Raw genomic sequence first — 16,005 nt, forward strand, 5'->3', positions numbered from 1 at the left:
TTCTCTTCTCATGAGGTGGCCAAAGTATTGGAGCCTCAGCTTCACGATCTGTCCTTCCAATGAGCACTCAGGCCTGATTTCCTTAAGAATGGATAGGTTTGATCTTCCTGCAGTCCATGGGACTCTCAAGAGTCTCCTCCAGCACCATAATTCAAAAGCATCAATTCTTCGGCGATCAGCCTTCTTTATGGTCCAGCTATTGCAAGCGTGGGGACCTTTTGGTCCTCCAGATGCTGATGAACTACAACTCCCATGATCACCTGTCCCTGCTTGCTGGCCGCTGTAGTTCAATCAGCTGCCAGAAGGCTGAAGGTTCCCCCGTCCCTTCCTCGATTACAGCCTCTGTTTACCGTTACCCAAGCATCCCGCATTAATATCCCGCTCAGCAACCCCTGTTATTCCACGCCGCTCCCACTAGAGGGTACTGTCCCGCATCCCTTCCTTTCTGTTCCGTCCCTTTCCGCAGGAACCAACTCGACAGAGCTTGCGTTTCCCACCGGCGCTTTCCTGGGAGCGGATCCACTTCCGGTTGGCGTCAGGCTTGGAAGCTCGTTGGTTCCTCGGCAGGAGGCGTGTTGTAGGAGCCGGAGCGCGTCGTTGCCACGTGCTGAGCCCCGCGAGCTTCAGAGCCGGAGCCCGAGCGCTGGGTAAGTGGAGGGTGGAAGCACCGTGGAGTTAAGTGATCTTTGTGCACGCTGCCTTACCTGAAAGATCATCATCATAATTATCATTATTTTGAGTCATCTGGGAGAACTGAAGTTGTAAGAGACAGGACGATTTGGGCAGGGAGGGGCTATTCCTTTAAAAACTAGTACGTACTATATATACGCACTACTGTATTTATAGTGTATACAGTATATATATATATGTAGGACGCCCCCTAAGTGATGCTGGTTGCCTCCTCAGTATCCTAAATTCTCTGGTCTTCAGCTGTTGGGTTCGGACCCACTAGGTGGCTTTCAACCTGATCCAAGGTGGGATACCTCTTCTAATGCATGCATTTCATGTGCAATCTTTTCAGTGCTGTGCCACAGAATCTATTATTAATTGAATTTGTTAGTCACTTTATTTGGGATGGGGTGAGCTCCTCTTGCTCGGTCCCTGCTCCTGCCCACCTAGCAGTTCGAAAGCACATCAGAGTGCAAGTAGATAAATAGGTACCGCTGCAGCGGGAAGGTAAACGGTGTTTCCGTGCGCTGCTCTGGTTCGCCAGAAGCGGCTTAGTCATGCTGGCCACATGACCCGGAAGCTGTACGCCAGCTCCCTTGGCCAGTAAAGTGAGATGGGCGCCGGAACCCCAGAGTCATCCGTGACTTACCTTTATCTGGCCCAGGGCAGCCAAAAGAAACTTACAATCAACCAGAATCTAGCAGAACTATTGAGAAATGCTCTCTTCCCCCTGCCCCTGCCGCCAAGTGAACTAGGTGTACAGTTTTGCAGATTACAGGGAGTACAGCTTGGAGGCAGTAATGCTTCTGAATAGCAATTGCTGGAACCACAGGATGAGAGGGTGCTCCAACTAATCCAGAACGCGGCAGCTAGACTGGCGACTGGGGGCGGCCACCGAGACCATATAACACCGGTCTTGAAAGACCTACATTGGCTCCCAGTATGTTTCCGAGCACAATTCAAAGTGCTGACCTTTAAAGCCCTAAAGTGCTGACCTTTAAAGCCCTAAACGGCCTCGGTCCAGTATACCTGAAGCAGCATCTCCACCCCCATCATTCTGCCCGGACGCTGAGGTCCAGCGCCGAGGGCCTTCTGGCGGTTCCCTCATTGTAAGAAGCAAAGCTACAGGGAACCAGGCAGAGGGCCTTCTCGGTAGTGGCACCCACCCTGTGGAACGCCCTTCCAGCAGATGTCAAAGCGATAAACAACTACCTGACATTCAGAAGACATCTTAAGGCAGCCCTGTTCAGGGAAGTTTTTAACGTGTGATATTTTACTGTATTTTTGGTTTCTATGGAGTGGCTGGGGAGGCCCAGCCAGATGGGCGGGGTATAAATAATAATAATAATAATAATAATAATAATAATAATTATTATTATTATTATTATTATTATTATTATTGGCTTTCCATTAGGGCATATGGCTGGTCACTGTGAGACTAGATCCCCTTCCCTATGTTTTTAGTGGTTCATGTTTTTATCTGTAAGACACCTTGAGTCCCATCAGAGAAAAGGACAGGGTATAAACAAACAAACAAACAAATAAATAATATAGGTGGGCATTCGGCTTGATCTAGCAGGACTCTTATGTTCATATTCCAGATGCCAAGTTTCATATACAGTGGAACCTTGGTTCCCGAACGCCTCTGCTGTTCTCAAATGCCAAAAAACCTGCAAGTAAATGCTTCTGTTTTCAAAAGTTTTTTTCAGAACCCAAATGTGTGATGTGTCATATGAGCATATCATTTGACATTTGTAGAGGGTTGGGTCTGCTTTGTCTCCTTTTGCTTCCAAAAATTGGTTTGAGGGAATCCAAGCAGGATGGTTAGGGTTATGGCCTCAGAGTACTGGAATTTCTAGCCTATGAAGACAAATCTTAGCCTTTCCCCCCACAGGCTTTTCAGAGAAAAATGTAATTTAAAAATTCTTTTAAAAATTCTTAGACTTCTTAGGTACGTATAGCCTAAGAAATATTTTAGCAATGTTTCACTCACAGTTGACATACAGTGGTACCTCGGGTTATGGAAGTAATACGTTTTGGGGGTCCATTCTCAACCCGAAATTTATGCAAGTAGAGGCGTGCGCGGCGGTAGACTGCTTCTGCGCATGCCGCTGAGGCGTTCTGGTACTTCCAGGTTTGCCGCGGCTGTAAGCTGGAGATTCCGTAACCTGCAGGTTACGCAACATGAGGTACCACTGTACATCACTGTCGTATTGCTCTGGCAGTCCTTTTTAAAGACAGATCTTACGTTGTTTTGAAATGTGTAATTGATGAGCAAAGGGGTATCAGGTTTTTTGGTTTTTTAGTGATTATATGACCACGTAGAGTGCCTTTTGGACCATGGGGGGGGAATGAATTAACTAAATACATAAGATTATGTTGTTATTATTGTGGAGTGCCTAAATTTGTACTACATGGGTTATAAAGTTTGACTTTTTGTTTCAGAAATGATTGTGGTGAGAGGTCAGTGACTCATGTCACGATGGCAAAAATTAGAACCAAAGTATCAAAAGCCCCAGCAGGCAATTCCACAAGTATATCAGAAAATTTAAAAAAACAACACAGGAAGGAGAAGAAGAAAACATTGTTTTGGAAAAAGAAAATCAAAGGGGCAAGGAAGAAAGCACGAAAGGATTCCAAAGCCATGGCAGATATGCCTCCGAAAAATCCTCAGGAAGTTTCGTGCAACTGGAAGGCCTTGCAGGAGGTATGACTGGACAATGGTTCTCTGTTTTCTATCTGTGAGCCTTTATCTTCTAGAGCAGGATGGTCCAATATGCAGCCACATGTGGCCCCAGAGGCTGTTTTTGGTGGTCTTTCAGCTCCCCATCCTCTACCTCAGCTGGAGCAGCGCAGACATGGTGGCAAATGTGTGGGCTGTTTCTCTTCCTCCTCCTCCTCCTGCTGCTGCAGGTGCTCTGTGTGGTGAACACAGCCCCCACCTGGAGCGTGGCTGCGTCCCCAGAGAAGTGGGGGATGGGGTGTGTGTTTGTGTATCTTGTCTCTGTATTTCAGTGTGTGGAATACTGTGTTTCAGTATAGAATACTTTGCATTCTTTTTTTGCAATACAGAGAAGTTCAAGCTTTCGAATGCACCAGTTGGTGGGGGAAGGAAAAGAATTTTGGTGCAGAGAAGTGTGGGGTGTGTGTGTGTCTGTGAACAAGCATTTTTGGACATGAACGTCATAAACTCCAAAACTTGAAACAACTTAGCAGGGTTGCCTGCGGATGCCAACAACCAACCTCAAGGCAGACATCAATCCAAATTGTGATGAATTCTATACCCCAGACATCCATTTGATGTTTGCATTGTTAACAAACGTGCATGCATGTTTGTGCATTAGGTAAAGGTACCCTTGACCGTTAGGTCCAGTCGCGGATGACTCAGGGGTTGCGTGCTCATCTCGCTCTATAGTCCAAGGGAGCCAGTGTACAGCTTCTGGGTCATGTGGCCAGCATGACTAAGCCACTTCTGGTGAACCAGAGCAGCGCACGGAAATTCCTTTTACCTTCCCACCGGAGTGGTACCTATTTATCTACTTGCATGTTGACGTGCTTTCGAACTGCTAGATGGGCAGGAGCTGGGATCGAACAACGGGAGCTCACACCATTGCAGGGATTCGAACCGCCGACCTTCCAGTTGGCAAGCCCTAGGCTCCGTGGTTTAGACCACAGCGCCTTTGTGCATTAGATTTGTTTAATAAATAAATATCTTAAATCCGCTAATTGCATATTTAATTAAATATATTAGATAATATTGACTATATCGCAAACACATTAATTTACATTATGGAAATTTAATTCATTGGGCAGCCCCCAGATTCTGTGTTGAAGTATGCTTGCGGCCCATTTGGTGTTAGACGTTGCACCACCCTGTTCCAGAGGCTATGACAAGAGTTGCGTGTCTTGGTTGTGAAAGTCCTATGTCAAACCCTCACTTGGTCTTCTGTAGTTATTGTTAGCCTTCCTGGTGGAGATTACAATGTGGTTGTTGAGGGGCGAGAGTGTTATGGGGACCAGATAGGAATCTGCTTGGGCTGGAGTCTCTGTTTGCCGACACCAAATTGGAATTGCACTGATTTGCGTTTCTTGGTTTGTTTTTCAGCTTCTGAAACCAAAGGCTGCCATTCTGGATTCCGCTCTTACTGCCCCCAGCACACATTCCAAGGGCAAAAACAAGGCCATAGAGGGAGGAGCTGCCCTCAAAATGCCAAAGGTAAACGGAAGTGAGAGGATGCTGGCATCCAAGCCTCCAGAAAAAACCAAGAAGAATCAGGCTGAACATTTTGCTCATCCAGTTTCTGCAAGCTCTGAAAAGCCTGTACATGGAAAGAACTCGCACCAGGCCCAGGAGGATGGAAAAGGGCCCAAGGGAGGCCCTAGAAGGGGCAATGTTGAGAGGAACTATGGGGACATTAAAGAGAAAAAAAGGAAAGCAGAAGAAGAAGTGGAACCAAAGCCAGCAGAGTAAGTCTTTTTCAGCCTTGTGCTTAATGATTCTTAGGCAGAGCTGGCAAAAGAGCTCAGGTTTCTCAGCTGCAGATGTATAGGCCCCTAGTTCCTTCATGCAGCACACAGTTAAATTGTGGAACTCCCTTCCACAGGAGGCAGTGATGGCCACCAACTTAATGACATTAAGAGAGGATTAGCCTTCTCCTTCTCCATGAATTTGTCTATCAATGGCTGCTAGTCAGGATGGCTGTGCTCTTGTCTCCACATTTGGAGGCAGTAATGCTTCCAAATACAGGTTGCTGGAAATCACAGAAGGGGAGAGATGCCCTTGTGCTCAGTTCCTGTTTGCAGGAGTCCCACAGGCTTCTGGTTAGCCACTGTGGGAACAGGATCCTGAGCTAGATGAGCCATTGGTCTTCTTATCTTCCTCTGTAGGAGCTTAGCAACAGGCAGAACCAAAATAATTTCACTTGTAGCCACTTGTGAAACTACCTGCTGCGTATTTCAGGTGGAGGTTGGGTGTGTGTTTAAATTTGCAGATCAGTTGGGTAGCAACTCTTTAAGACAGAGCAGTCCCACCGAGATCAACATCTGATTTGCAGCGTTGAAAATTTTATGGGCATGTTCATCAAACATGTTTACATAGAATCTGTGCTGCACGGACCGATTCTATTACCAGTCACACTTTTTACAGGCACTATGGATATGATACGATCCATTCCCTGCCCTCGTTTTCCATACCACAAATAATTTTATACACTTCTTTCATGTTGCTTCTTACTTGCCTCATCTCTAAACTTAAAAAGCCCCAAATGTTGTAACCTATCCCTATAAGGAAGTTGCCTTATTAAATCTGAGTTACTTGAAGAAGATGCATCACGTTTATAGCTTACACTTAGGGAGGTATACAAAGGATTATGCCATTCTTATTCTCACAACTACCTTATAAGGTGGGCAAGGCTAAGTGATAAAGAGTGACCCAAATGAGCTCCTCGGCTACATGGAGACATGAAATCACCCATCTCCATTGCAGCTGTTTGACTCTTCTGCCTGGTTAATACTTTGTGCATTTTTTGGTCACCTGTCTTTTGCTTTCCCTTCTAGTATCTGGTTTGATGATGTTGATCCTGATGATATTGAGGCAGCCATGGGTCCAGAAGCAGCAAAAATTGCCCGGAAAAATCTGGGCATCCCAGAAGTCAGACCCCAGCAGTTAGCAGAAGAAACACTGGTTAAAGAAAAGGCTTTTGAAGGGTAAATGTTTCTCAGTAAAGCTAATACTTAATAGCACATGGCTTTGAACTGTTGCAGCAATATTAATTGAACATTAAACTGCCTTTGAATTGATGCATAAATAAATTCATTAACTACATCTTCATTTTATTAAAAGAAAATTCAACAGAGGAGCAGTATGAGACATTAAGAGCTTATAGTTTAATGGGGGAAATTCTGATTCTCACTGTTAAAAGAAAAAAACCAACATCTTCAATATTTTCTGCTTTGTGCCTGTTAACAGTTAATATGCTGGAACTAAAATAGCCTGGGAGTGAAAATGCACATGCACAGAAACACACAGCACCCACCATTTGAAAATTTGTCCTTGTCAATTTGTTGAAGAAGCACCTTACAAATTCTTTCAGTATCCCATTATTACAAGCCTGGCCACTAGTAAAAGAGGATTTATTAAGAGGTTTAAGTTAGTATTGATTCCCATGAAAAGATTGGCAAAGCAAATATGGTAAATAACACATAGGAAAATTGACTAACAAAATAAGATTTCCACAAGGTTTGAAGCATAAAGACTCCTGCAACTCTCTCTTCAGCTTTATCATGCATACGGCTTAAAATGAAAACAGAGGGAACACCCACCCCCATAAAACATTTTGGTAAAACATAAACCGTGTATTGCCTTCTATACAAATGGTTGTCTGGTACAGGAATTTACTACATTATCTGGATATTATTTTAGATGTAATGTCTTCTGTGTAGCGTGGGATATTTAATGTGTGTACGATGTTGTTATATATTGTAACCTAACTTTTTGAAGATGCACCCACTAAATTAATTGACTCCCCCCAATTAAAGTTTCGTTAAACAATTTTCCAGTCAGACAGATTTAACACTGCAGCTGCTTAACTCTGCAGCCTGTTTTATGTTGGGAATAAGCTCTCTCCAGTTAGGGCCAAGTCCTGGGGAAAGAGCTCTTTAAATCCTTTCCCCAGAAACGTTGACGTCCTGTGGAGGCAGCTGGTGAGCAGCTGGTTAATATAATAATAAGGCTCTCTCCTTTTCGGCAGCCTAACCAAAGCTGTGGCCATGGACTGTGAAATGGTGGGCGTGGGACCCACAGGCAAAGACAGCATTGTGGCCCGTGTGTCCATTGTGAACCTCTTTGGCAAGTGTGTTTACGACAAGTATGTCAAGGCAATGGAAAAAGTGACAGACTACAGGACGGCCGTCAGTGGAATTCGGCCTGAAAACCTAAAGACAGGTTGGTGCTCTGTGGGTGTACTGATTTCATATTATGACTGTAAGGAGCTGTATTTTATTGAGTCAGGCCATATCTGTACTATACATTTAAAGAACCATTCTATGACAGTCATGGCTCCCCCCGCCCAAAATAAATATCTTGGGAAATGCAGTTTGTGCAAGCTGCTGACAATTGTTAGGAGAGTCCCTGTTCCCCTCCCAGAATAGCAATTCCCAGAGTTCCCTGGGAAGAGGGATTGTTTAAACCACTTTGGGAATTGTAATTCTGCGAGGGAATCAGAATAAGAGAATTGTAGAGTTGGAAGGGACCATGAAATGCCTGTTATTTTCAAAAAGGCCCAGATTGTCCCCCTCGCTAGCAATTGTTGTTACTGTTGGTGATGGGTTCTGATCAGATTTCATTCTGGTGTAAACTCTGACCCATTTCTCCATATTTATTAATATTGAAGATGATGATGATGTAAACCAGGGGTCAGCAAACTTTTTCAGCAGGGGTTGGTTCACTGTCCCTCAGACCTTGTGGTGGTACTGGACTATATTTTGGAGGAAAAAATGAACGAATTCCTATGCCCCACAAATAACCCAGAGATGCATTTTAAGTAAAAGGACACATCCTCATGTAAAAAACACGCTGATTACCGGACCATCCACGGGCCAGATTTAGAAGGCGATTAGGCCGGATCCGGCCCCTGGGCCTTAGTTTGTCTACCCATGATGTAAACAATCTTTATACTTCACTCACTCATAGTTATGGTTAGTTATGGGTTTTTCTTCTGATTGATTTGTACATCATGCTGACTTTAACAGCTATGTTCTCAAAAATCAATACACATATATTAAAAGAAAAAAAGGCCCTTGTGTGGTGTGTTTCTGTGGACTCCTGTTGTCCTTTTGCTGAGAACATTTTTCTCTGTGTTTCTTTGGTTGTTCAGGTGAGGATTTTAAAATCGTTCAGGAGGAAGTGGCCAGCATCCTAAAAGGAAGGATCCTTGTTGGTCATGCTCTTCACAACGACTTAAAGGTACAGAGCCCTTAACTTTATTATTTTTCTGTGTTGAATTTTTTATATATCTATTTCTATCCTGCCCTTCATCAGAAGGTCACAGGGCAGTTTACAATAAAAAAATTACAAAAAATATATAGCATAGTAAAAAACAAAAATAATCCCTCCTCCACAATATTTTATATCCCACCTTTTTCTCCCAAAAGCTCAAGGTGGTGTTACGTGGTTTTCCTCATTTAATCCCTACAACAACCCTGTGAAGTAGGTTAGGCTGAGAGAGGCAGCAACTAGCCTAAGATCACAGCCATAAGCTTCATGGCCGCCTGGGGATTTGAACCCTGGTATCCCAGGTAATAGTCTGACATGCTACCACTGCACCACAGTGGCTCATTGTCTTTCAACCCTTGCCTTTCATTGTTGGTATTCAGAGACTTGCAACCAGTCTGGTTTTTCATCTGCCTCTCCCACCCCGAACTCAACCAGAGAGGCCACGCTTCCTCTCCTCTTGAGGTCTCCCACTCTGAGATGTCCTATGCTGGGCTGTGACTGTTCTCTTGTCAGCTGAAATTTGAATTGCAGTTTGCAAGCCCAGTTGCTTCTCACTCAGGTTACCTGTTCACATTTCAACTGTGTGTGCTACTCTGATGTCTCGATTACACCGTGAGCAATGTTCACAGTGGAAACCTTTTGACTGTTTTCAGATCTTGTTCCTTGACCACCCCAAGAAGAGAATCCGGGATACACAAAGATACAAGCCTTTCAAACAAGAGGTCCAGGTAGGAACTGAGAGACATCCCCCTCTCCCATCTCAAATCAACGGACTCTACATTGGGGTTGGGAACCTCCGCCCTATGGGCTGGTCTTGGCCCAATAGGGGGTTTCACCTGTAAATCCTGATGAGTGGGGGAGGAGGGAGGGCTCAATCTTGCTGAGTGCTGCTTCCTGTCAAAAGCAGGCTTTCAGTGTGGGGGGTGAGATAAAGATCTGGCCCACTGGGCCAAAAAAGGTTCCCCTCTCCTTTAAATTGAAAAGTATGGAGGCTACTAGAACTTGGGGCCGTTGATCATTCCACTGCCATTTTCCTTCTGGACAAGTTTCATTGGTCTGGCAGCTCTACTTATGCAAATCTTCTGGTCCAAGTGTCGGCTGTTACGTCACTTTTATATTGGAATATATAATTGGTGGTATTATTATTATTGCAATTTTGAATGATTTGATTGGATTTGTCATTAATTGGAGGATTCTATTGGAAATGAATAAAAATTATTTACGAGAGAGAGAATCAGGACTTGGAAGATAAACCACTAATTGGATTTTTCTTAGGGGCAGCATGTGGTTATAGCCACATTCAGGAAGGACTTGAAAGGTGCAAATTAGAATGCTTGGTACAAAAGATTATAGCATATTGGACTTATGGGGAAAATTGACTTACTACCGTACCTTTCCGTCTATAAGATGCCCCCATGGATAAGACGCCCCCTATTTTGGGGGACTCAAATTTCAGAAAAAGGGGGAAAGATGGCTCTGCTTTTTTGCGGATGATTGCCCAAGGTTTTACAGCTGGGGGGGAGGGATTGCCAAGAATTGCTCATACGCAGCATCCATGCTGACCATTGCCGGCAGCTGTCAATCGCCCACTTGCCACAGCGACAGCCAATCATAAACAGACCCTTCCTCAGCAAAAAATCTCTTACCCGACTGAGAAAAGCTGTCCACTGGCAATTGTACACGTCCCAGAACAGTAGCCGCCAATCGCGGCAGCGACTGCCAAGCCACAGCAGTGTTTGCTGCAGAAACCAATCACCAACCCAATTAGAGAAGCAGCAGCCAATCCAAAGCAGCCCTTCTAGCAGCCAACAATTCTCTCTGACAAGCTCCTGCTCACAGCTGCAGCCAATCACCCATCCACCCCATTCACTATCTATGTATAAGACGAGGCACGTTTTTAAACAAAATTTAGAGTAAAAAAAACCTTGACTTATACATGGAAAAGTATGGTAATTGACAAATGGACAGAATTAAAGATAGGCAAGAGGAAAAAAAGCACAAATATACTTTGTGGGAGAAGGGTGGAGCTTTGTTTCATTTACAAATGCCAGAAGTGGATTCCTGCATTTCAGGGTAGCAAGTAAAAAGGCATTGTCCAGCTGAGATTTGTGCATCGTCCATTAATGCAAATGGTCAAGACCAAAGCAGATTGACTTTTGTGGCAATCTTGGATCCCTTGAGTTAAACCTGTCAGGATTTGTTAGTGTCGGCCAAATTGTTGGTGGCCTCACAGCAACACAAAGAAATCAAGCACAGTACCTCCTCTTCAAACCATGATTTCTCCTTTCATATAGAGTGGGAGGCCATCTTTGAAGCTGCTCTGTGAGAAACTGCTGAATGTGAAGGTGCAAGCTTTGGAACACAGTTCAGTAGGTATTCTTTCATTAGGTTCTGGTTGCAAGTGACATATTATTCCGGGCTCAGAAAGGAAATAATAGGGAAATGTATTCTATTTTACTGGGGAGCTGGCTCTTGTTTAACCCTGGGCTATCTCCTAATTGGTTATATTTCCTTTTCTAAGAAATTACAACTTTTAATAAATTCTTACTGGTACACTGGCCATCACTTCTTAACACTGCTAACTCGCCCCCGCCCTATATCTAACCCACTTTACATAAGCTTTACCGAAATGAACATCTTATGTTTCTAGCTTATTTTTTTGCTAAAATGCGAAAACTGATCATGTTACGTTTTTTCTTCCTTAGTAATGTCAAAGAGACATTACGGTACAGTTCCAGGCATGTATACTCAGCAGTAAACGCCCATGTCCACTCAGATGTAAGGCTGATTGGGTTCAATATATCTTACACCCAGGAAATTGCATATAGGATTGCAACTTAAGTGTCCCAACAGTTTTCTATGCCATTTCCATAAATGATGTGCTTGAATCTTAAAGTAAAGATGAGTTCACACATGTCCTTTTCATGTATCGACTGATAATTTGCATATATAACACAGCCATCAAAAAACAAATGTCTCAGAGAGAGCTTTTATATGATCTCAAAGACTATGCTTTTTAATGGGGAGGACCATAGCTCAGTGGTAGAGCATCTCATTTGAATGTAGAAGGGCCCAGGTATAATCCCATGCAGGACTAAGAAAATGTTCTTTGTCTGAAACCCTGGAGAGCCACTGCCTGTTAGCTGAGACAATACTGAGCTAGATGGGCCAATGGTCTAACTCAGTATAAGGCGGCTTCTTATGTTCCTATTAAGTTTTTATATTTCTGTCCCACCTTTCTTTTTCAAATGAAAACCAAAGTAGTTAATGCAAGCCTTATGAAATGCTTTTTGTCCTCCTCATGTGATGTGGCTGTTTGCTGGTAGAATGTGCAATGTACCAGCCTTCCAAATGAGGGGAAGGATTATAATTTTGTCATTTAAGCTGCCCATTGTTGTTTGTAGAAATGTGAGAGTAATTGGGGAACAACCAGGAGTTACATCATTCCTGCAGTCAGGTCACTTGGCAAGATTTCATCCTGTTGATTCCATCACTTGACACAAAGTCAACTACCGTATTTTTCGCCCCATAAGGGGCACAGGCCCATAGGACGCACCTAGTTTTTTTGGGAGAGAAATAAAGAAAAACATTTTTATTTCCCCCCCCCCCCATGCGCGGGGCTGGGGCGGGAAGCTGTCCCCCGAGCTTGTGGGGCTGGCAGCCTTCAAACCAGGTTGGGGGACAGCGGGAAAGGCGTGCTGCGCCTCTCCCGCTATCCCCCGAGCTGGCGGGGCTGGCGGTGGGGAGGAGCAAGCTTATCCCTTCCGCCAGCCTCCAAACCAGGTTGGGGGACAGCAGGATGGCGGCGTTCCGCCTCCCCGCTGTCCCCCGAGCTTGTGGGACTGGCGGTGGGGCTCTCCTGAAGCCTGGAGAGCGAGAGGGGTCGGTGCGCACCAACCCCTCTCACTCTCCTGGCTTCAGTGAAAGCCTGCATTCACCCCATAGGACACACACACATTTCCCCTTCATTTTCGGAGGGGAAAAAGTGCGTCCTATAGGGCGAAAAAAAAACGGTAATTCATTGTATCCTAAACTTGTTGCTCATTTCTCTCTCTCTCTCTCTCAGATTCAGGATGCCCAAGCAGCCATGAGGCTGTACATGATGGCGAGGAAGCAGTGGGAAGCCTCGCTCAAAGAAAAATCAAAGACCAAGAAATAATAAATCTGAGTATCTCTGGATATGTCTTGCTTGCTGTACTGCCCAGCACTGACCGAGTAAAAATATCAGTTGTCCTACTGGCCTTTCCCCTTGGACCCTTTTGTTTGCCTTTGGTCAGCTACCATACAAAAATTACTCCCAAGTTATTCAGTTATGAAACCCTTCTATTTGCTTCTGCAACTGACAGCTTCCTAGAGCCTCTTTCTCATAAGCCTCACAGTGAAACACAATTATTTTCTTAACTGTAGAAGAAGAAGAAGAGTTTGGACTTGATATCCCGCCTTTCGTTCCCTTTAAGGAGTCTCAAAGCGGCTAACAATCTCCTTTCCCTTCCTCCCCCACAACAAACACTATGTGAGGTGAGTGAGGCTGAGAAACTTCAGAGAAGTGTGACTAGCCCAAGGTCACCCAGCAGCTGCTTGTGGAGGAGCAGGGAAGTAAACCCGGTTCACCGGATTACAAGTCCACCTCTCTTAACCATTACACCACAGTGGCTCTGGTTGCCTTCAAATTTGCTATTTGATATACCATTCAAGGATAGCACAAGCCCAATAACCAAACTAGTGTGATTTCTCTCCATAAATGCTCTGAAAAGAAAGAAACAGCTGCCTCTACCCATAACCTCACTTTTGAAGATAGTGTGTTTGTTTGCACATAGAGCTGACTGTACTATCATATTGAAAATATATGAAAATTTCACCAACTCTGCATACCATTGAGCTTCTGTTGAAATAAATCAGGTTCCTGCTTTCAAATAGGCTGTTGAAATTAGACAACTTGTTCCCCCCTAAAGTGAAACATGAGCCAGCCAAAATGTTGATATGGCTTATGTACCAGCAGATGGGAACCAGGAGGGCCCAGGGCATTGTTGCTGGACAATGAATGAATCGTTTGAAAGGTGAACAGCTGTAGCAAGTACACCTCTGGCATCAGTTTGGTGAACATACAGAGCTGTCAGAAGTCGAGAGAGGAGCTCGGAGCCATTGGCCTGAGTGCCAGAGGAAATCCACATAAACTTCAAAATCTATGCAAACTTGTATATTTGTAACCTGGAAGCATAATAAGCCATGAAAATAGAGGCACTTCATGATTCTTGTGACAACTGCTTGTAAACACTGATAATCAGTTGGCTTACAATTCCTTTCAGGTCACCAGCTGCTTTCTCTCACTAGCATCCAGAGAACTAGTTCTGCAGGCAGAAAGGGGAGCTTTAGGCAAGATTTCTCGCTCTTCAAATAGCACTGTGTATGGCAAGCTGCTTTTGAAAGGGGGAAGTTTCAAGAGCAAGTAAAAATAAAGTATATGGAGCAGCAAAAATCCCCAAAATTCATTGGATTAGTTAAATATCTGCATCTGAAGCTGAATACCTCGGCAACACCACAGACAAGGGACAAAGTAGATGCCTTGATTGGATTTCCTAATTTTTAAAATAGCATTGACTACCAAACTGAAGGACCACATATTCTCATCTGGTATTCATATTTATTGACTGTTTTGTAAAACAAAAGTGTATAGAATGTTTAAGATTTCCCTGAAATATGGCAGGTTGCTTGAATGCTGTTGCTGACTTACAAATAGTGCAAAGGAGCAATCTTCTAGAGTGAGACTTGTCTCATTTCAGGCAAGGAGCCCTGCAGGTAGGGGTAAAAGATACATGCTTTAAAGAATACTTCTGAAGATTCAGAGCTTTCAAAATAAAGAGCTGATGTTTGTGTTTTGATATCATTTACCTTTTTCTGCAGTTTAGAGAGTGCCTTTTCTGCTAGAGCAACTATTTCCTGGTTGGGGAAATACGCAAGTGTCAGATGCCAGTTTTTGTTTTGTTTTCAAAACTTCTTTTCATTAAGGTAGCTCCTTTTTTATGCCAATCCTCCTATGACTTTTTCAGATGTATGATGTGTCCCTTTAAAGCTTGACAATTAAAACTAATGAATGCAAGATTAAAGTACTGAGTCAAAGGCCACATTTGTACCCTGCATTTAAAGCACAACGGTGCCACTTTAAATAGTCATGGCTTCCCCAAAGCATCCTGGCAAATGCAGTTAGTTAGGGGTGCTGCAAGTTGTTAGGAGTCCCCTTTTCCTCTCTCAGTGTGGTTCAACAGTCAGTCCCTCTGAAAGAACAATAGGAATATCCTAACAATTCTCAGCACCCTTAACCAGCTACAGTCGCCAGGATTCTTTGGGAGAAACCATGGCTGTTTGAAGTGGCATTGTAATGCTTTAAATACAGGGTGTCTTTAAATGCATCTTGTTTTTTAAACAAGATGCCAGGGGCGTCTTACCCATAGAGGCGAGTGGTGCAGGGAGCCAAGTTCTGGAGGGCGCCAGGGAAGAGGTGGAGGCTGGACGCGGCACCTCCTGGCATCAGCTCGCTGCCCTCACCTGACTCTGCCATGCTGCGCCGAAGCAGCGCTGTGCCCGGAGCCTCCGTCTGCTGTGGCCACCGTGGCACAAAGCGGCCAGCTGAGCTGGGAGGTGCTGTGTCCAGCCTCCACCTCTTCCCCACTGGAGGAGCCGTCCTCCAGCCACTGCCTGCCTCCTCCAGCCCGCCAGCAGCACCGTCCTCCCTAAAAACCTCCAGGGGGGGGGCAGAGGGAGCTTTGCACCATGGTGCCAGATATGCTTAAGACAGCCCTGCAAGATGCTCTCAGTGGTACCCTGTTTGTTTCTTCCTGACACACTAATTCCTTCACTTGTTTTCTCCTGGACCCAATCCATGCAGCCATTCAGTGATGTAGCATAAGGCAAGATGCTATTGTGTCTCCTTTCTCTTCTCTTGTTGCTTGACATGGCTTAGAGAGGGCAAGTGAAGAACTCCCTGGGCTTACCACTGTTTTGTTACATTTCTACACAGCTCTTTGACCATTTAGGGATGGGGCCATGGTTCAGTGGTGTTTATTGATTTAATGTTTTTATCTCCTGACTTTCTCCCAAGTTGGGATTTAAGGTAGCTTCCAACCTTTAAATCACCATTATAAAATGCAAAGTTAATAAAAACAAGCTACTTAAAAACCGTAGGTAAAATACATCAAAACATGTGTAGAAGCAGCAATTAAATTAGTTTTGCCCAGACAGCAGCCCAGCAATCAGCATCGTCTGTGCCTGTGTTTCCAAAGGTCTGTTTGAATAGAAATTCTTTAACTTGCTAGTAGAGGGATAAAAAAAGGGAGCCACTCTAACCT

The 16,005-nt window shown here is 44.4% G+C and overlaps 2 protein-coding genes across 9 annotated transcripts in view; one reads left to right on the top strand and one right to left on the bottom strand.

Moving 5' to 3' along the window:
• Positions 1-518: 518 nt before the first annotated feature.
• On the top strand, positions 519-12,898 carry REXO4 (REX4 homolog, 3'-5' exonuclease). The gene is made up of 9 exons (XM_081896819.1): positions 519-647; positions 3,115-3,376; positions 4,775-5,136; positions 6,226-6,375; positions 7,419-7,612; positions 8,544-8,632; positions 9,316-9,390; positions 10,957-11,031; positions 12,729-12,898. Exons 2-9 carry the CDS (start codon positions 3,152-3,154, stop codon positions 12,819-12,821), a joined length of 1,263 nt encoding a protein of 420 aa, XP_081752945.1. The 5' UTR covers positions 519-647; positions 3,115-3,151; the 3' UTR covers positions 12,822-12,898.
• Positions 12,899-14,283: 1,385 nt separating this feature from the next.
• The window catches only part of STKLD1 (serine/threonine kinase like domain containing 1), a 30,113-nt gene continuing 28,391 nt past the window's right edge, over positions 14,284-16,005 (bottom strand). For all 8 annotated transcript variants that reach the window (XM_081896804.1, XM_081896805.1, XM_081896806.1 and 5 more), the window contains 2 exons: positions 14,553-14,599; positions 14,284-14,454 (listed from right to left, as the gene is read on the bottom strand). In XM_081896804.1, the coding sequence (XP_081752930.1) occupies positions 14,439-14,454; positions 14,553-14,599 (63 nt within the window). In that variant the 3' untranslated portion in view covers positions 14,284-14,438. The remainder of the gene's footprint in view (positions 14,455-14,552; positions 14,600-16,005) is intronic.

Source organism: Podarcis melisellensis (genome assembly GCF_964234715.1).
Source record: "Podarcis melisellensis genome assembly, chromosome: Z".
NCBI classification, from domain to species: Eukaryota; Metazoa; Chordata; class Lepidosauria; order Squamata; family Lacertidae; genus Podarcis; species Podarcis melisellensis.

What these genes read in the sequence shown, in the direction of transcription:
- REXO4 (XM_081896819.1), top strand. Translation starts at nt 3,152, where the DNA reads ATGGCAAAAATTAGAACCAAAGTATCAAAAGCCCCAGCAGGCAATTCC. An exon ending in GTGGAACCAAAGCCAGCAGA is followed by an intron (nt 5,137 to 6,225) that starts GTAAGTCTTTTT and finishes TTTCCCTTCTAG; the next exon opens with TATCTGGTTTGATGATGTTG. An exon ending in GCCTGAAAACCTAAAGACAG is followed by an intron (nt 7,613 to 8,543) that starts GTTGGTGCTCTG and finishes TTGGTTGTTCAG; the next exon opens with GTGAGGATTTTAAAATCGTT.